Genomic DNA, 21,777 nt, shown 5'->3' on the forward strand with positions numbered 1-21,777 from the left:
AGACTGCTTCTACAGACATTAGTGAAAGAATGGGTCGCTCTCAGGAGCTCAGTGAATTCCAGCGTGGTACCGTGATCGGACGCCACCTGTGCAGCAAGTCCAGTCGTAAAATTTCCTCACTACTAAATATTCCACAGTCAGCTGTCAGTGGGATTATAACAAAGTGGAAGCGATTGGGAACGACAACAACTCAGCCACGAAGTGGTCGGCCACGTAAAATGACAGAGCGGGGTCAGCGGATGCTGAGGGGCATAGAGCGCAGAGGTCACCAACTTTCTGCAGAGTCAATCACTACAGACCTCCAAACTAACTTCATGTGGCCTTCAGATCAGCTCAAGAACAGCGTAGAGAACTTCATGGAATGGGTTTTCATGGCCGAGCAGCTGCATCCAAGCCTTACATCACCAAGCGCAATGCAAAGCTTCGAATGCAGTGGTGTAAAGCGCCGCCACTGGACTCGAGAGCAGTGGAGACGTGTTCTCTGGAGTGATGAATCACTCTTCTCCGTCTGGCAATCCGATGGACGAGTCTGGGTTTGGCGGTTGCCAGGAGACGGTACTTGTCTGACTGCATTGTGCCGAGTGTAAAGTTTGGTGGAGGGGGGATTATGGTGTGGGGTTGTTTTTCAGGAGTTGGGCTCGGCCCCTTAGTTCCAGTGAAAGGAACTCTTAATGCTTCAGAACCAAGAGACTTTGGACAATTTCCTGCTCCCAACTTTGTGGTATAGAAGAGTTTGGTATAGAGGAACTTGACTGGCCTGCACAGAGTCCTGACCTCAACCCGATAGAACACGTTTGGGATGAATTAGAGTGGAGACTGTGAGCCAGGCCTTCTCATCCAACATCAACATCCAACATCCAACATGACTTCACAAATGCGCTTCTGGAAGAACGGTCAGAAATTCCTATAAACACACACTAAACCTTGTGGAAAGCCTTCCCAGAAGAGTTGAAGCTGTTGTAGCTTACATCATATTAAACTCTATGGATTAAGAATGGGATATCACTCAATTTCATATGCATGTGAAGGCGGATGAGCGAATGCTTTTGGAAATATAGTGCATATATATATATATATAAATGTTTTTTTTGCTCCACAAAACAAAACTGGGCACACGGTAACTTCTCAAATTTGAATCATATTAAAACATCTCTTCTGCTTACAAACACAAACGTGATATGTGAAAATCTTAATTTTCTAAAATTAATATCTCTGCTTGTTTCAATAAGTGACGGGTGAGAAATGATTTATATAAAATGATATCATGCTTTTATTATCGTCAGCAATAACTGCGAATGGTAAGGATTAGGATGGTCCGTAGTGCTGTCTAATGGACATTTTGTCCCTCAGGGCTGTGCTGGAGATTCGTTCGGAGTGTGTTTCTACCTACGTCTATTCTTTCTGATGCTCAGGCGGAACAGCAGTGAGCTTCACTACACACACAAGTGTCTTCTGTCATGTCAGCAGTTTCTGTCCTCTGCCTCATTCCTGTCTGTTCCCATTGCTGCTTCACTCTGATTCTGTGTTCTGCACAAAAAGTAGCTGTTTCTGCCTTTTAAACACTTTTCCACAAATGCTCGGATCAGAATCTCCGAAAGCAGCTCAAACATCTATCTGTCTATCTCAAGAAAAGCCATGTAATCAGTTACTGTATCATTTTGAGTTGAGCTGACCTCTCATTGTTTACAGTGAAGACATTCTGCACATTTGTGTTGTGCTTCATTTAGTGTAGAACTGCATCTCCAAAACCAGCTCAAACTCAGCCGAGATCCCAGCTGTGAGTGAAAGAATTCGTGATGGTAGTGAACGATTTCGGACCTTAACATTATACGGCCTTGCTCATTACTTACAAACAACGCAGTGCATCTTGGGTATCCCCCGTCCTCTAGGGTACATCAGCTGTGGGATTGTTTGAGTGCACTGGATCTTCTGCACTATAGGTGTGTCCCAATTCGGGGGCTGCATCCTTCGAAGGCTGCATAGACCCACCGAAGTGAGAGAGTCTGCTCTATGGCGAATATCCTAGTTGCGTCACAGCACCGCTTTTCGTTGCGTCCCTTAACGTTGCGTCATAAAAGGCCACTTTTGTCAAGTTCTTTGAAAGTTTTTTAAAGGTGGAGTCTTTGGTGAACTTTGTTTTTCATTTGTTTTTCATTTGTTTCATTTGTTCCCCCGCAGGCTTGTAAATCTGTCTGTCTGCTCCATAAAACAAAACAAAATGTTTTTGCTTCAGACCACATTGGCTTTTTTTAACATTTGTATTATTAGCTATTCAACCCAGTTTAAACCCAGTACTCCTATTTAAAAGTGTCTCCTCAGCCTTGCCGGCATGCAGTGTACCTTGGGATATCCTTTGTTGACTTGCTCAGACACTGTCCTAATGCATTCAGTAATAAAGGCAGCATGGAGCTTCACAGCTCACAGACGGCTCTAATTTAACTGGAACACCAACTGCCAACTAAGATTTAATCAATTAAAGGGGACAAAGTGTCTCTGAATGGATTGATGATGAGACTTTAGGTTTTATAAGTTGAACCTGGCTGCCTGGCTGATTTCTCTCTCTCTCTCTCTCTCTCTCTCTCTCTCTCTCTCTCTCTTTCTCTCTTTCTTTCTCTCTCGCTCTCTCTTTCTCTCTCTCTCTCTCTCTCTCTCCCACTCTATCTGATTACTCATTGTTTATTTCTGAGCATCTGTTTGGATCTGTGTGTTTACACTACAGACTTGGAAGAACAGTAATGTTGAACGTCTATCTATCTATTTATCTGTCTATCTATCTATCTATCTATCTATCTATCTATCTATCTGTCTGTCTGTCTGTCTGTCTGTCTATCTATGTGTCTATCTATCTATCTGTCTATCTATCTGTCTGTCTATCTATGTGTCTGTCCATCTGTCTGTCTGGTAAGCTATCTTGTCGGTTTAACTCTATCTATTTATCTATCTATCTATCTATCTATCTATCTATCTATCTATCTATCTATCTGTCTGTCTGTCTGTCTGTCTGTCTATCTATGTGTCTATCTATCTATCTGTCTATCTATCTGTCTGTCTGTCTATCTATGTGTCTGTCCATCTGTCTGTCTGGTAAGCTATCTTGTCGGTTTAACTCTATCTATCTATCTATCTATCTATCTATCTATCTATCTATCTGTCTGTCTGTTGATTTAATATTATGAAAATGAACTGAAGAATGAACTGTTTCCTGTTGGTCTGTGTATTTGGCCCTTTGGATGGCTCAGTTTGAAATTCGCTGATGCACAGCTCTCCATTGCTGACCTCTATTCATTTGTCCATTTCCCTCTTTTTTGTGAATATGTATCTTGCTGCTTTATTTATGTGTTAAAGGATGTTGATCAGTACAAACAGTTTTGATGTGATGTGTAAAATATGGGTGCTGAATACCTCTTGAGCTTTACCAAAAGACAGGACTCCACCCCTGGCATCACAAGTAGGGCATCCTCAGGTCTGGTAACGTTGTTTGACTGATTTGCATATTGTGATGTGTCTTCGTACCTAAGTATGTCATCCGTTCCTATAGCAGTGTTGAACCAGAGGGGAGCTGGAGAGGCGCAACTGACCGCAATAAAAATGATATTTTTACAGTTTGGAAAGACGTGTTCACAATTTCTGCAAGGTTATTAGATTTTATCATTACAGAGCAGTGCACTTCAGCTGTTAATGAATAAAAAGTCTTACGGTGCAGTTACTCTTTAAATAGTCAAGTCCGAGACAAAATTGAAACCAGATTAAGATTTTTCAGAATCACACACATCTTCTAAGCCACTTATCCTCCTAGATTGCAGGGGCTGCAATATATATACATGTACATATATATATATATATATATATATATATATATATATATATATATATATATATATATATATATATATATATGCTGCTGTCAGAACAAAACCTTGTACCTCCAAAATGGTAACTTTGCCGGAGAAGGAAAAAAACCTACTTTACTTTTAATGTAAGTCAATGGAACCAGACATCTTTCCAAGTCATTTTGAGCCAATTCTTTTGGTCCGTTCATCATGAAATTTACACACAGCATAAAGAACAAAGGTTTTCTTCCGACAGCAGCGATATACAGCAGTGGTCTGTGGGCCGTGCCCCCCCAAGTGGGCCTTTGTGGGACTGCTAAGGGGCTGTTGGCCAATTCGTTGAAATATAGGCAGTTAATCAAACGTAAATTTAAATATGACAAATTTTTGTTTATTATTGGCAAAAAACGTATGCGGATGATTAACGATCTCATTGACTGTTCTGGCAAAATGCTGTAATGGTTATATTTTACCGAAACGAAGGTAATGCCGCAGTGAATACGTAGCTCTGGGCTTCATGTATGTGGAAGTGAGAAGTCTTTTCACATGAAGCTTTAAAGTCCAACAATTTAAACAGTCATTTGGAGACTGAACATAGTAATTATGTATTTAAACTCATCAAATTAAGATTAAGAGACCCTTATTAGTCCCACAGCTGGGAAATTTCACCTCTGCATTTAACCCACCCGTGAAGTAAAGCACCATGCACTCTAGTGAGCACACACACACTAGGCGGCAGTGAGCAGCCCAATCCGCAGCGCCCGGGGAGCAGTTGGGGGTTAGGTGTCTTGCTCAAGGACACCTCAGTCATGTGCCGTCAGCTCTGGGGATCGAACCGGCGACCTTCTGGTCACAAGGCTGGTTCCCTAACCTGCAGCCCATGACTGCCCCCTTAAGACAGAGCTCCTCAGCTTTCCTCTCTTCAGCCTGACATCCAGCACTAAGCACCTGCCAGTCATCGGCCATCACATTTGGTGAATCAGAAAACAATCTGGTCGGTTTAATTGGGACCACAGAAGCTTTTGTGGTCGTTTGTGTGGGCTTTTAGTAGTGGATCATGTGTGCAAAAGTTTGGGAACCCCTGTTGCAGAACAAGCACTGTTTATTTCTGTTTATTCTGGTTTTGTTGATATTAAGTTACCTCAGACGGACTCAGATAGTCTCCACAGCAATTCCTGATCCAAATAAGGTTGAGACCAAGACAAGACTGCTCGGTTATGATCTTGAGTACTACAGCACTAGAGTCTGTGTGTGTATGTGCGGGGGGGGGGGGGGTGTGTGTGGGGGTGTGTGTGGGTGGGTGGATGACGGCTCGTGTAAATGCTTTCCTTGCACTTGTTCTTTCATAGCACTGACTCTGCCCCTCCATCCTGACTCTGCAAGCTGACTGCTTTATCCTTTCATTCTCCTCATCTTCTCAAACCGTTTCCTCCCTTCCCTCCTTCTTTCCTGCCTTCCTTCTTTCCTTTCTTCTTTCTCTGGGGTCAAGCTGATCTGAAATGCACAGTGGCATCTTCAATTGTAGTACAGCTGCTCAGTTCCATAGAGAAGAATGGGGAAACATTCAGCTTTCAAATCTGGATCAGTTAGTACTTTCAGTTCCCAGATGAATAGTAGGTGTTGTTAAAAGAAAAGGTGACATAACACAGAGGTAAACTTGCTGGTATGAAATATGAAATGGGCAGATATTTACAAAAAAAACCAGCAAAGTTTATAAGGTATAGGGCTGGGCGATATGACAATATAAAGTCCCTGGAAAAAAATCTGTCACTGTGTGTGTTTAAGGTGGTAGTAATTTCAGGCTCCTGCAGAGGGCGTTGCATGAGAATGATTGGGCTATAAACACCTGTGGGGTGTGTGACGGGATTCATAGATTGAGAAGAGGTGGTACAGCGCAGTGAATGTCTTGTTCGATGTGTGGAATAATAAAAAGGAGTGATTGCATCTGGTGGTGTATCACAGCACCGGCAATGGCAAAAATCTCAGTCTACAGGAAATTCTGGTCAGAACTGACAGGGACCGCTGGCGCGTTTCACGGCTTGTGAATAAAAATTGCTTCGCTTCCAGGCAAGAATTGCGTCTAGAACCAATGCAGGTCCTTCACAACCAGTTTCTGAAAGAACAGCCGCAGAGCACTGCATACCATGAACGTATAGTATGTCCTGTATGTGAATAATGTATGTGACACATCATAGACCTCAGGAATCCTTCAATGAGGACTTGGTGCAGGGTGTGGTTCAAGCTGCAGGAGGTCAAACTGCGCAGAGTGGCAGAACATTGGCGTCGCCTACATCCAGAAACTTGTCCAGTCTATGGCTAATCGATTCACAGCTGTTATTTGTGCTTGTGGCAGTATTATAGACTATTTGCTATGTTTCACAGCCACTGAGAGAGCGAGCATCAGAGTGAACACTATCTCTCCCAACACTAAGACGCCTTCTTCCATTTTTCTTATTCCTTCATTGCCCCCTTTCCCTTCTCTCTCCCCGTGTCTTTCAATTCCTAATTGACTTTTCCTCCTTGTTTTAAACGGCTCCGCGCTGCTCGCTGTGCCTCTCCGTGCTGATCCTCCTTATCTGTCCGGTACAGATTAGATAGCATTAGGACAGGAAGTGGACAGAAAGTGGTCAGAAAATAGACACGAAGTGGTCAGAAAGCTCCAATATGAGCATAATGGCATGTGAGCTGGTGGTGTGAAGAGCGTTTTGGCAGATGAGCTTAAAAAGGCTTTGGGCCTTAGATTACCCACTGTTACATTTTGCTGTGTTGCTTTAAGCTCGGATATCTGTCGCTGCGCTCTGCCAGCACACGTGTGAATGTGTGTGTAACGTGTCTTTCTAATGTGTGCTGTCTTTGTCCTTACTTTGTGCATGTGTGTAAATGTATATGTGGACATGTATGTACAGTCAGCTCTTTAATTACTTGTAAACAGGGATTTAAAAGGTCATTAAGAGGGTTGTTTGTGGTTAATTACTTTAGTGTCATACTGAAAAAATCTAACCTTTAGTCCAAAAACACCCCAAAAATATTTTTAAAAATAAAACAATGTTTCGTTATTATTATATAATTATGATATAATTATTATTATCATTACATAATTATTTATTTTGGGAGATTGTGTAGTTTTGAACCAATTTTGTGCGGATTTGGATGTATGTTTGGGATCATTGTCCTGCTAGAGGATCCAAACTTGACCCAAACATGGACCAAATCTTTAAACCATGCTGCTCACTGTACGAGGGAGTATAATAAACAGGTATTCCTGGCAGGTTCACTGCAACTCCGGTTTTAAGCTACCCCCTGAAATTGGAATAATACTCATGTCTTTTTCAGGTGTGTATTCTCTATACTCCTCATATTAATGATTGATGGAAGTTTGTCCTCACAGATAGAAACAACTTCATTGATCCCAAAGGGAAATTGCAGTGTTACAGCAGCAAAACATCAGGCATAACTTTCTGACCACCTCCTCGTTTCTACGCTCATTGTCCATCTTATCAGCTCCACTTACTGTATAGCTGCACTCTGTAGTTCTACAGTTACAGACTGTAGTCCATCTGTTTCTCTGATACTCTGTTACCCTGTTCTTCAGTGGTCAGGACCCCCATGGACCCTCACAGAGCAGGTACTATGTGGGTGGATCATTCTCAGCACTGCAGTAACACTGATGTGGTGGTGGTGCGTTAGTGTGTGTTGTGCTGGTCTGAGTGGATCAGAGACAGCAGTGCTGCTGGAGTTTTTAAACGCCTCAGTGTCACCGCTGGACTGAGAATAGTCCACCAACCAAAAATGTCCATCCAACAGCGTCCTGTGACCACTGATGAAGGACTAGAGGATGACCAACACAAACTGTGCAGCAGCAGATGAGGTGTCGTCTCTGACTTTACATCTACAAGGTGGACTGACAAGGTAGGAGTGTCTAATAGAGTGGACAGTGAGTGGACATGGTGTTTAAAAACTGCAGCAGCATTGTTGTGTCTGATCCACTCAGACCAGCACAACACACACTAATGCACCACCACCACGTGAGTGTTACTGCAGTGCTGAGAATGATCCACCACCCAAATAGTATCTGCTCTGTGAGGGTCCATGGGGGTCCTGACCACTGAAGAACAGGGTGACAGAGTATCAGAGAAACAGATGGACTACAGTCTGTAACTGTAGAACTACAGAGTGCAGCTATACAGTAAGTGGAGCTGATAAAGTGGACAGTGAGTGTAGAAATGAGGAGGTGGTCATGATGTTATGCCTGATCAGTGTAAGCGTAACTCGGACTAGCAGCAGTATTTACAGTCTAAAGTGTGCAGTGAAAGTGTCATTACAGTAGCGAGGTACTTCATTCAATTTTGTTCATGATGATTTTCAGGGGTGCCAAAAACTTTTTTTCTGTTTAAATTGACTTCAGTTAAACTGAATTACCCTCGCTTTTTTAAATCAATCAATCAATCAATCAATCAATCAATCAATCAATCAATCAATCAATCAATCAACCTTTATTTTGACTCGGAAGTACATTGAGGGCAACCCTCATTTTCAATGTAGCCGAGCATTTACAAAAACAGGGATTGACATGACAAGGAAAATAATAACTACATTTAATCATTTTAAATTAAAAGAAAATTTAAAATAACAGTGAATAAGAGATAAAAGTAGATAAAAAATAGAACTTGAGATTTTAAATGGTAAGAAATTAAGATCAAAAATAGATAAGAAATTAGTAAAGTAATAGTACAATATCACAAATTTAAAAAGTAATCATAAAAAACTTAAAATAAAATGAGAGGAAATAAATAAAAAGAGATTAAAAAAAAAAACTAAGGAGAACTAATACAAAAATAAAAGTTACGAATAAATATAATTAAGTAAAACAGGTACAGGCTGTCTGTAGGTGGTTTGATATTAAAAGTTTAAAATGACTGAGTGATGAAGTAATACGTGAACATTATTAAAGTTACGAAGTGAACCACTCACTCCCCAGTCTATACAGTCCATATATGAAAAGTAAGCAGCAAAAACAGCCTTTTCTGAATTGTGCAATGTCACAAGAACCAACTGACCTTCATATATACATGTATTCAGCCTACAGCTGCTTAGCCCCACCCATTCATGCCCAAGTTATAAGGAGTGTTTCGGTGCTTTGTGAATGAGGCACAATACAGCACAATCAATCAGAACACAAGCTCATTTACATATATCAGTCTTAAAGGCACAGTACCAAACACAGCCCGTTTAATTCTAAGCAGACCTCAAGGGAAAAATATAATTATCTAATTAGCAGCAAACACATTTTTCATGATTTTATAAGTATGTCCATAAAAAAGAGCACGACTGTCTTTATTTCCTCATTGTATGTTTGATGATGTTACAGTGTATGTAAATGTTATATAAAAGTTTTGCTAACATTAATGTTACTTAATGTTCTGTTACTCTCCAAACCTCATTCATAATTCATTCATATATATATATATATATATATATATATATATATATATATATATATATATATGAATCTTTTCTGACTCATATATATATCACTGTTGTTGGAACAAAACCTTGTATCTCCATTTTTGTCGATTTTCAGTTTTTGACAAAATTTGAAAATGCCTATTGCTCTTTATATTGTGTGCAAGTTTCAGGATGAATGGACCAAAAGAAACAGCCCAAAATGACTTATAACAAATTCTGGTTCCATAGACTTACATTGAAAGTAAGGTAGGTTTTTCCCTTTTCCTGAAAAGTTTCAGTTTTTGGAGATATGAGGTTTTAATCCAACAACAGCGATATATAATGTATGTGTGTGTGTGTGTGTGTGTGTGTGTGTGTGTGTGTGTGTGTGTGTGTGTGTGTTTGCATGATAACATTTGCGTCTGTGTGTTCAGCGCTCATCCTCAGTGTGTGTTGCTGTGTTTTGTCTCCTGCATGCCTCAGATCGGTGGATGTGTGTTTTGTGCGGATGTGTTCTCAGGGAAACAACAGGTAAAGCTCATCCCTCAATCATTTACTCCTCTACCCTCTCTCTCTGCCTCTTTGTCCTTGCTCTTCATTTTCTCAGTTCTGACCCACTTACTGAAGAGCTTAGTGTGTGTGTGTGTGTGTGTGTGTGTGTGTATGTGTGTGTGTGTGTGTGAGTGTGCATGCATGTTGCGGGACGGATGTGGCTAATTTAAGAGTTTGACCCCCTACTTCTCTCCTTCTTCCCTCGTTCACCTGCTGTTCTTTTTACATATTTTACCTCACTTATTTTTACCTCCTTTCTCTTTATATCTCTCTTTCTCAAACCCCCTCCATCCCTCTGTGTCTGTCTGTCTGTCTCTCTCTCACTGCTCTGTGCGTAGGTTTGGCAAGGCAGAGCGTGTAAGAGTGATCTGTGTTAAGGCTGTGTGTGTGTGTGTGTGTGTGTGTGTGTGTGTGTGTGTGTGTGTGTGTGTGTGTGTGTGGACGCTGCCAGACTCTTCCCAGAGAGAGAGTGTGACGGAGCGTCACTTTCAGGCCATGTCCTTTAGAAGAGTTTGGCTCTTTTGCCATAGATCTGTTAGTGTTTTTTTATTCCCTCTTTCTGTTTCCCTCGTTCGCTCACTGGCAGCCACCGATCACCCGAATCTGAAACTGCCCAATCCCGGTGATCTGAACATCAGGCTATTCTCCAGCCTGGAAATCTCATTGCTCGATCTCTCTCTAGCTTTCTCCTACTTTATCTCTCCCTTCATCTCTCCCCATATATCTCTCTCTTGTTATCTCTCTCTCTCTCACTCCTTTTTTAACTCCATCTTCTCTTTTTTTCTCTCTCTCTACAGGGAGAGGCTCTCTCTTTCCCCCTCTTTTCTGACTCTATTTTCCCTCCATTTTCTTTCTCTTTCTCTCACCCCTTTTCTGACTCCATCTTATATCTCTCTCTCTCTCTCTCTCTCTCTCTCTCTGTGTTTCTTTTTTTCTCTCTCTATGGAGAGAGGCTCTCTCTCTTTCCCCCTCTTTTCTGACTCTATCTTCTCTCTATTTTTTTTCTCTCTCTCTCTCTCTCTCTCTCTCTCTCTCTCTCTGTTTCTTTTTTTCACAACTCTAAGGAGAGAGGCTCTCTCTCTTTCCTCCTCTTTTCTGACTCTATCTTCTCTCTATTTTCTCTCTCTCTCTCTCTCCCTCCCTCTCTCTCTCTCTCTCTCTCTCTCTCTGTTTCTTTTTTTCACAACTCTACGGAGAGAGGCTCTCTCTCTTTCCTCCTCTTTTCTGACTCTATCTTCTCTCTATTTTCTCTCTCTCTCTCTCTCTCCCTCCCTCCCTCTCTCCCTCTGTCTCTCTCTCTCCCTCTCTCTCTCTCAGTCCTACTGAGTCTGTCGTCTCTCTTGACCCTGAATGCTCCTTTGCTCTTAGGTTATCTGAGTGTGAACCCATTCATGTCTGAAGCAGCTGCCTGTCTGACACTTAAGTCACGTCAACAGCACCAGCAGGACCTGCAGTCTCACACAGACACGCTGACCACGTCTCACAGAACACAGCCATCAAACGCTTCCCTCTACTGCAAGCAGATCTGGGTGTGTTCCAGCTTTGCGTTATCTGAGTAAATGCAAAACGTGCTGCGATGTTGTTGAAAGTGTAGGCTGTAATTAAAACTGCAGCTCAAATTGCGATTTCAGTATTGAAACCATTTACTTCCATCCCTGTTTGTTGTTTTCCATCCTGCTGGCTCTCGCCTTGTTTTCTGTTTCTCCATCATCATCTCAGCCGTCCTGATCCTCCCTCTCAGATATTTACATTTTTGATGAGTGGTCACTTTCCCGTCTGTCGAGCTCTCGCTGCCCCTCGTCTTGATGGTCACCTTCCTTTTGGCCTGTGGAGATATCCGTTGACTCAGAGAGAGAAAAGTAGAGTGAAACCGAGTCGTTTTGCTCCGTCGTTTTCTTTGGTCTCCTCTGTGCTGCTGTATTTTACATTAACCAGGTCTTGCTGTTATTGTGTCGGCCTGGTTTTCTCGTGTTCGCTGCTGAGCTCAGATCTGCTCTGAAATGACTGAAACTCCTCCTCCTTTATCTGTAGTTCTATTAGCACAGAAACCCCCCGAATTCTGTTTACAGTCATTTTAATATTTTATTATTATCAGTCATATTTTCTCTTGGTTGTGTCTGTGGACGCTCATTTAGGCACAGAGGGCCACTTCAGTCTCTCTTTCTTTTGATTCTCTCTGTTTTCTCTCATTGTTTCTGTCCCCTCTCTCTCTCTCTCCTCCCTCTCCTTTCTATTCCCTCTCTCTTTTGTATTCCTTTGCTTTTTTCTATTTCCTCTGTTTTCTATTCCTTCTCTCTCTTCCCCTCTCTTTTCTGTCCTCTCCCCTTTCTCTTTTCTATATCCTCTCTTTTCTATTCCTTCTTTTTTATTCCCTCTGTTTTCTATTCCTTCTCTCTCTTTCCCTAAATGTTATGTCCTCTCCCCTCTTTCCTGTCATCTCTCTGTCATCCTGACTTCTCTCTCCTCTTGTAATCCCTCTTTCTCTTTTCCCTTTCTCTCTTCTCTATATTTTCTCTATACTCTCTCACTGTCTTTCTTTCTCTCTGTCTCTCGCTGTCTCTCTGTCTCTCTCTCTCTCACTGTCTTTCTCTCTCTCTCTGTCTCTCTCTCTCTCGCTGTCTCCCTCTCTCTCTCTCTCTCTCTCTCTTTCTCTCTTGCTGCCCCCCCCTCTCTTTCTCACTCACTGCCTTTCTCCCTCTCTCTCTCTCTCTCTCTGTCTCTCTTCTCTATATTTTCTCTATACTCTCTCACTGTCTTTCTCTCTCTCTCTGTCTCTCTCTCGCTGTCCCCCTCTCTCTCTCTCTCTCTCTCTCTCTCTCTCTCTCTTTCTCTTTCTCTCTTGCTGCCCCCCCTCTCTTTCTCACTCACTGCCTCTCTCTCTCTCTCTCTCTCTCTCTCTCTCTCTCTCTCTTCCATATAGAAAACATATAAAACATGAAATGAGGCCTGGGCAAGCTTTACTTTTTTCCTGAATTGTTAAATGTAAAACTTTTTTTTTAATTAAAAAAAATTATTTTCTAACAATATTTTAAACCAAATTAGAAAAAACAAAATTTATGAATGACATCCTTTCTTATTTCTGAAGTGTAAACAATGCAAAACAATGCATTTGCTTTTATGTTTTTAACCAAAACTTTAGTCCCCTGCAGTTAAAGGAAATTACTGGGAACAGAGCTTTAAAACTGTAAACCAAATCTCCTGTTTTAGCTTCACCCTGTATTTAATATCCAAGTGAAAACATTCCTTTTTATTTCTGAAAAATAGCAATTAAATTAATGAGCACTTTTCCTGCAATTAAAAGAAATTAGAAGAAAAAGTGTAAACGGTGACACTGAGTGACAGCGTGGGGTTCGGACAGTACGGTGGTGGCTGTTTTCAGAGATTTCAGAAGTTTCACGATATCCTCGGCGTCACTGGTGTTGGAGCCGTTCACAGCATTGATTTCACAGGCATTTTGACGCATCTCTGTACGCTCAAGAGCTGCCGTCACGGCTGCTTGCTGCTCAAGATAGCAAGCTGTTCTGTGGTGTGATGGCATCCTTGATGAGTTTATGCGGTGGGATCTGTAGCAGTTTCTGTTTAGCAGCAAGCACGGCGGTGGAAGAAGGTGGCTAACGTTACACATCTCTCACTCGACCCAGCAAAAGCCAAGTCTCTTTCACTGCAGCATGTGTGATAAGCTCTTTTAAGCTCCCAATCCAAAACAGCCAGTTTCAGCCCCCAGGGGAGGACGACTGGGTGACTGGCTCGCTATTCCCGACTCGCCGGTGATCGCATGTGCCGTTTAGTGGCCTAGCTCTGGGTAACCCTCGAAATCCACCCTACTGTTGTTATTCCTATGCTGTGCAGACAGGACGGAATGCTGTACGTGGGCTCCGACAAGTTAACTAGAAGCTGAACTCAATCATTATCGACAACAGAAAACATGTCACTTGCAATAAAAACACCAACCAGAGAAAATTGTAGAGAGAAGAATGTCCACTCTGCAATGCCTTCCGTTTCCCAAACTCTAGAGGGCGCTCCCGAGCGAGTCTAAAATATCGGGTTAATATAAAGAATCTGAGCAAAATCGTAGTTTATAAATGCTCAAGCATTTTTAATATATAAAAATACAATCATTTCCTGAACACTGAACAGCATAAAACACTTCAACCCTGCTGTTATATTTTTAAGAGCTTTTAAACTCTTGTATAGGAGCTATAAGAGATTAAAACAGCACCTCATGTAGATCCATAACATCTCTGAGCACGAACAGCCAACGAGCTGCTCCGCTCATCAACCAATCAACACTCACTAGCAGTAATGCCAGCGTTCTGCTGCCCTAAACACGTTTGCTGTAGAAATGGAAACTATACAGGTTAGTTTTCTTTTAAAGCGAAATACATCCTTCTACCTCCTAAACTTAAAGGAAAGTTCTGGACGAGTGATTAGAAACTGCTTTTAACTTGAGTTCCATTTACTCCCGTTCAGTGAGGGCTCGCTCACGGCGCCCTCTGCTGTTTTGCAGTCCTGTTTTTGATATAATGGTTGAAATAGGAAGTGACCAGGCTCCTCATAAACCAGCTCCGCTGAGACTAAAGACTGTGGCATATGGGTGCCTGACATATGAAATGCTGGTGTGGGTAAAATCAATTGTGCCCTCTGTTGTTTAAAAATACAATTGCAGTAGTTGGCAGAATAAACAGAACATACTTGTTATCATTTTGTATCGCGATGATATTGTGTCACATGTGTCATTACACCCCAAGTGTTGAATGTAACTCACCACCATGTAGTCACTCTAAACAGCTACTGCAGTGCTCAGATTTGAATAAATGATTACAAATTCTGATGGACTCTGGGTAAAAATGACATGCATTACAGTTAACCCATTCATATCCATCCACTGGAGTTAGAATGAGAAAGAAAAGGGCCCTAGTCTGGGCATAAGGGCGGGCAGTTGGGTCAGTGGGGTTCACCCTGTGCCTGTTTGGTTTTGTTTTGTGCTTCGGGCCTGCTGGCTCACAATAGGCTCTTTATCCTCCACTCGCTTCCCGCTGAACACACAACTGTGAAGTGATGGAAGGAATGCTCACACTCGTACAGTAACACACACACATGCTGAAACAAAGACACACACACAACAGACTTTACACTGTGACTTCATTCTTACTGCACTGTGTGAAAACACATAAATAAAGACAGAAACACACTCAAAGGTCCATATAACCCTGTGGATGCCCTTCAGCTACACTGTGTACACATGTCATCTTCCAAAGAGTCCAGACATTCTGCAGCGTCTTGGCTCCTGTGTGTGACTGTGTGTTTGCATGTGTGCATGAGACGTGTGTGATTGTTGTGCTGTGTAGTCTGAACTTAAAGTGTGGGAAAAAAATGGAATTCACACAAAAAGTCGCAAAGCTGAAGTCAGCTTCTTATTCGCCAGCTTCTTATTCTAATTTTCCCGTTCCTCCTTAAATAGTGCCTGAGGCTAACTGATGGAGTTAACTACTGCACGATCCAGCGATCCAGTTTGAGGCTGGAGGATGAAAAGCTGACTGTAGCCTAAATAAGTCGAACATTGAGAGACATTTTACAAGAAACTGTTCTGCTTTTGTGGAAAGGTTTCCTGCTGGAGATGTGAGAAAAGCTTAAAGCAGAGTAAAGTAAGTCGGGATTTTCCTTTATATCATGTTTTCAGCCTATTCTAAAACATTAGCACATACTGACACATATTTACAGCCAAGCTGGTAAAATGTTACTTTAATAAAATCAACATAAAATGTTGTGGCTCCCAAGGTGGTTTGACATAGCAGCTTTGGTCCGTTGCATTTAATTAGTATCAGAACCTGCTTTTAAAAAATCCGTGTCTGTTTTCGTTCCTATTCCTTCTACCCATTCATCCATCCATCCATTTGTCTATTAAATTCTGTTCTTATTTATGTGTCTCTCTGTCTCCCCCTGCAGGACCCAAGCGGAGATGGCTCATACATGCCGCGGCACCATCAATCTGGCCACAGCGCACATCGACACGGAGGACGCCTGCAATATCGTTCTGAGCAGCGGGGGGCGCACCTACCACCTGAAGGCCAGCACGGAGGTAGAGAGGCAGAAGTGGGTGACCGCTCTGGAGCTGGCAAAAGCCAAGGCCATCCGCATGATGAACGATCAGTCTGGTAAGACCCACAGTAGGCTGGTATATCTCTGTGCTTTGTTATGATTGGTTATGGTGATGCCCCAGTCCAATCAACTGGGCTGGTATCCACACTAATAGCAACCGTTTTCATGTATTATTGGTGGTATAATCAGAGAGTTTGGCTTTGTCCTTACCAGAGAAGATGGTGCATGTGCATGTTCACGTTTGTCATATTAATATGGACAGCATGTGAAATTGTAGCTTTCGTTGTCTATCACTATGTAAAAGAGCCATACTGCCTTTATTGTTGGATGAATGCCGATCATTTCTGAGTGAGAGTGCACACCTTTACAATGCAGTTTACATCTCTTATGGCTTATTGTTGCCTTGATACAATTAAAGGTCTCTTTAATTAGTGTATTTCAATTCATATGTTGTCTTGCTCAAATGGTAGTTGGTATACAAATTTTCTGCATGAAGTAAATACAACATTCAGCACCGACACATAACATTTTTAAAGGTTTCATGGCAGAAATAGCTGCTTTTTTCCAAGCACATCACAAGTTTAACCCTTGTGTGGTGGCTCCTCTAGATAGACAGAGCACTTCTTGTAAGTCGCTGTGGCTAAATGCTGTAAATGTAAATGCTGATGTGTTTGTTACTCAGTGGTCTGGTGGACCCACTGTATTATTGTACCAGATGTTTAAAATATCACAAGTGGCCAGTGTAGGGTTCTCCTTCACACTTCTGGTTCCTTAAAACCTTTCAGTGCCTTAAAACGCCTCAGTTTTAAATGCAACACTGTTGTTGAATTCGCATGTTAACAAAATTAGACAGTCTACTTTTTTTTTTTCATTTAAGGAACATATCCTGCATTCAGCCATCTCCAATATTTGTACACACTGATCAAATTATGCGAGCATTAATCTCTTTGTGTCTCGATTACTGCAGTGCTCCCCTCGTTGGTCTTTCTCTACACACTCTTAATAAACTGGTGCAGCTTACATTTATATCTGCGCACTATTACATGTTACTAAAATACTCAAAGCCTACATTCACATTAGAAGCCTCCACGATTTTTTGCTCAAATCCATCTCGACTCGACGGTTCACGCTCGTTTAGGTTAGTGATTCAAATGTGTCATTAATGTGACGAACTGATGTCCTGAAATGACCCTCATGAGCTCCTCCTACTCAGTAACGTCACATGAATGAATCACCGCATCATCAGCACAAACTAACGAGCAGAACGAGCTTCGCTGGGAAGATCGTTAACTCTGATCAGCTCTCAGCTTCATTATTAGAGCGGGACGGAGGAGAAAAAGGTGAGATGAGCTGCTTTTCCACCGTTTACAGGATTTAACTGTTCAGCGCTGCTGCCATGGTAACGCTGAATGATGCAGCACGCGCAGTGGAAAAAAAGCACAGGAATTCCGATCTGAGCGTCACATTTAAGGTCACATGGCCACGATTCGGATACGTATCCGATCTAGGACCACATGTGAAAATGCCTCGGGTCGGATTTGAGAAGATCAGATTTGCATGTCCACACAGCCCTGAACACATCACAGATTTTTTTTTTTCTTTTATCTTCTGTCATGAATGTACACAGTTAGTTTAAACATATGATCACTGTCATGCAAAAAACATTTTTCTGTTTTTTTACATACATTGAAACCTCCAGTCTCCGTTTACACTGTGTGAAAATTTCATGACAAGCAGACCAACAGAAACGGTTTAAAAATCACTGAAAAGAAACTTCATTTACAGCCTATGAATATTTTTCCTTCTTCCATAAAGCTACAGTTTTGGAGATGCAAGGTTTTATCCTGACAGCGATGGTGTGTTACTTTTACCTGTTTTAATTCAAGGCACTATACATTAAGAAAATGTATTATTATTAAATGCATTATTATTATTATTATTATTATTATTATTAAAGAACCTTTTTAAATCAGCTGTGTGAGGCATTTTAAAGTCTAAAGAACCTCAATTTAATTTACATGTTTTGTGCCAAATTACAGCTAGAATTAATAAAGTTAAAACATCTACATTTGAGGCATGGAGGCAGATTTGTTTTGATGTGATGAAAAAACGGGAACCTTCATTTTAGAGAGAGACACTGCGGTGATGCAGCAGCTGGAGAAGAAGCAGAGCCCCACAGGCTGTTTGAGCTGGAAAGAGATTGTGTGTGTGTGTGTGTGTGTGTGTGTGTGTGTGTGTGTGTGTGTGTGTGTTAATTGCTCCAGCAACATGGCAGGCATGCTGACTGCTAGCTGACCCAAAGATTCCTTCAGTCAGTGGAAGTAAAAATATCTTGTGTTTGTAGGCAGTGTCCAATCTTCCCCTCCGCCACCGAGCGTTCTCCCCGGTAAGCGCTGCTCAGTGCATGCATGCTGCCTCGTGTGCTACACAAGCCCTTTAAAGGTTTGGCGTAAGTGACCGATACAGGCTGACGCATTTCTCTGCCTTCAGGCCACAGCCAGCCACTCCCAGTGCCTGTGAACAATCACTCGGGTTAAGAGTTAAGAGTCTGCACATTTAGTGTTTTACCTTTGTTAAAGGGCCCAAATCATGGACGAACGAACTTTCCTCGATTTTTGGGAAATAAATTGTGTTTATTTTATAAGTAAAGAACGCGATCTAACAAATGATCTGACTGCTTTTTGAATGATGCTCAATACAAAGCAGCCAATCAGAACAGAGTGCATTTGCATATACAGTACTGTGCCAAAGTCTTTTATTTGTGTAGTTTGTGTTTATTTGCTGAGAAAAGTGTTAATATTTGAATAAACAAAATTTATAGAATATTAATTAACAATTATATATATATGTCATTATTAATAATAATTGTTTTTATATTTATTTGAATTATGAATACGACTTTATTCTAATGTATATTGTGATAAACTCACTGCTGAGGTAAATTGTTTAAAAATTTGTAAAATTTCCAAACTATCAATGTTCGTCTTAAATCTTTGTCTTTGCCCTTTTCGTTAGATACAAACGAGATTGTTGTCTGTGTTGCTATAGTGACCAGCAGTCTGCGTGCCAACCTTCAGAGTTAAAGGGTGAATTAAGAGTTTTAGCATTTAAGACCATTTACTGTTAAGACGGTGTTAGAATCATCAGCACAGCTGTATTTTACTGCAAATAACACACACACACACACACACACACACATTTTCTAAGCCGCTTCTCCCTCAGGGTCGCAGGGGGGTTAGGTGCTGGAGCCTATCCCAGCAGTTTACTGCAAATAAAATAGAAAATAATTCTTTTGTTTTTTCACTTAAAACTAATTTTGCTGGGGAGCCACAACAGGGCAGTAAAAGAGCGGCATGTTGCCGATCCCTTTTCTAAGGGATGTAAAATGGATTTGTCAAAATAAATTTGAATTCTTTTAATACACAGTCCTACATAAATGTCCTAAGCAGCCCCAGGGTTAAAGAAATAAATACAAGCTGAACATTGGACAAGGGCCCTTTAACGCTTTCAGTATTTGTCAAGCTTAAATTTTGTTTTGGAGAAATAAAACCGTTTGAGGTCATGTGTGTTCATACTTTCACTGTAGGTAATGGCCTACCAATGTCGTTTCCGACGCACAGTCACTCTGGTAAGACGAGCGCCTCTGGCTCTGCGGTTTGGTGGTGTGTGTGGCTGCAGTGCAGACTGCATAGTTTAGACGGCTAACCTGTGTGCGTATATGCATTTGTGCTTGTAGGCAGTGAGCGAACTAACAGCAGATCGTGCTTGACTGATTTGTTGGTCATGTGTGGACGAAGCTGGAGGGGTTATGAGGCACTGGCCATTTGTTGACCCTGTTAACAGGGTCATTGGTTTCTGTTAAGGTCTACACTTACTCTCTGCTTTATTAGAAAAACCTGCCTTTTACTTCCACCAGTGGCGAACCATGACTTCTAAAGTTAGGCCTTTAGTTCAGGCCACAAATATCAGAAAAAACACCTCTACAGTAATGCTAATTTCTGTTAGCATCCCCTTGGCATTCTAATAGCGTGTTAGCAGTAAGCTAACGGTGATGCACATTAATGTTTTTGGCCGTTTTAGATTAAACACAGGAATTTGAAGCTTGTAAAAAGCATTCCATTTTTTGTTTAAGTGTATAACAGGAATTTGGATATATTTTGCCATGTGTATGGTTTGTATTCACAGTCAGTGATATATCGGTGGTTGGTTAGTGTAGTGGTTAACACCTCTGCCTTCTACACTGTAGACTGGGGTTCAATCCCCCACCTGGGTAAACACCCTACACTATACCAATAAGAGTCCTTGGGCAAGACTCCTAACACCGCCTTGGCCTACCTATGTAAAAATGATCAAATTGTAAGTCGCTCTGGATAAGAGCGTCAGCCAAATGCTATAAATGTAATATCCAGGACTTCTAGAAGGCCTAGAGTGACGTTTCCAACCCAGAAAATTGGACCAGCTTGAACATAATTAGTTGATTCCATGAAATGATTCAAATTATATGATTATCATTGGGTTTTATGCTTGATTTATCCATAAATCGCACCATAGCTGATTGGTTTTCACAGTGTGCACCGTATTTTTAGATATCAGTGTGTCAGAAACCACATAAACAAGTCTGTTTGATATTACTTAACACTGCTACACAGTTTGAGGCATGCGTGATGATGTAGGCCTACAGTTTAAGCAATGCAACCTGGAGAAGTCTTGGCTGAATAGCTATGTTTTGGGTAGATTGGGTGAGATTATGTACATTTCTTTGTAGAAATATCTCTAAGTTTGTGAAGGGTTGGTAATGAGCCAGAAGGAAAAGAGATGGTCTGTTTAACCTCTTATAAACGGGCAGGGTCCATCAGCAGGCCCAAAGTTTTAATACATGCTTCTATAACCTAAGAATAGGAGATCTTCACCACACCTTCAGCGGTCTGCAAAACATCTGGAAATCTTGTAGATGAACACCAAACTGAAAACCTACAAATCAGATGTCTGCTCAGGTTCTCCTACAGGCCTTGTAAACTTGGTGAACCAACGAGAAGATAAGAGAGCCAGCGCAGAGGCTTCGAAAGACGCTGTCTCCGTAGAATCCTCAGACTAGACTGGGAACAGCGTACCAGCAATAAGGAAATAAGCAGATGCACAGACATCAACAACGTTGTAGACGAGGTGAAACAGAGACGTTGGAGATGGCTGCGCTTGTCCTCAACTCGATAGAACACCTTTGGGATGAATTAGAGCGGAGACTGTGAGCCAGGCCTTCTCGTCCAACATCAGTGTCTGACCTCACAAATGCGCTTCTGGAAGAACGGTCAAAAATTCCCATAAACACACACTAAACCTTGTGGAAAGCCTTCCCAGAAGAGTCGAAGCTGTTATAGCTGCAAAGGGTGGGCCGACATCATATTAAACCCTATGGAATAAGAATGGGATCTCACTCAAGTTCATATGCGTGTGAAGGCAGACGAGCGAATACTTTTGGAAATATAGTGTATTTCCTTTTTCTGCAGTTGTGTGTTTCTCAATTTATTTGTTTCTGTATTATTGATTTTGTTTTATTAATGCCATTTTTATATGACAGCAGGACATGAACAGTCGATCTATAGAATCTGATATCGATCAACCAATAGGAATATTGAGACGCAGTGACATCATTGATTGACAGAGCACAAGGACAATGAAATAAATACGAGAAGAAAAATGTTAATAAAGAATAAAAAATAATTTAAAAAATACGAAAAAGTGAGAAGGGGAAATTACTAAATAGACATAAGTAAATGCAGATGTATTCATTCATGTTTGTATTTTATTTAGTAATATATTGATTTTTATGTATGTTTATTTTTTGATTTATCCT

General features: G+C 41.3%; 1 protein-coding gene across 5 annotated transcripts in view; it reads left to right on the plus strand.

The window, feature by feature from the left end:
- The window catches only part of LOC108435368 (oxysterol-binding protein 2-like), a 128,313-nt gene that overhangs the window by 13,758 nt on the left and 92,778 nt on the right, over window positions 1–21,777 (plus strand). For 2 of the 5 annotated variants that reach the window (XM_017711178.2, XM_017711179.2), the window contains exons 2-4: window positions 15,774–15,982; window positions 18,271–18,312; window positions 19,513–19,554. In XM_017711178.2, the coding sequence (XP_017566667.1) occupies window positions 15,774–15,982; window positions 18,271–18,312; window positions 19,513–19,554 (293 nt within the window). The remainder of the gene's footprint in view (window positions 1–15,773; window positions 15,983–18,270; window positions 18,313–19,512; window positions 19,555–21,777) is intronic. The other 3 variants (XM_017711182.2, XM_017711183.2, XM_017711181.2) reach the window with 2 other exon arrangements.

The sequence above is a fragment of the Pygocentrus nattereri genome, chromosome 20 (assembly GCF_015220715.1).
Source record: "Pygocentrus nattereri isolate fPygNat1 chromosome 20, fPygNat1.pri, whole genome shotgun sequence".
Lineage (NCBI taxonomy): Eukaryota > Metazoa > Chordata > Actinopteri > Characiformes > Serrasalmidae > Pygocentrus > Pygocentrus nattereri.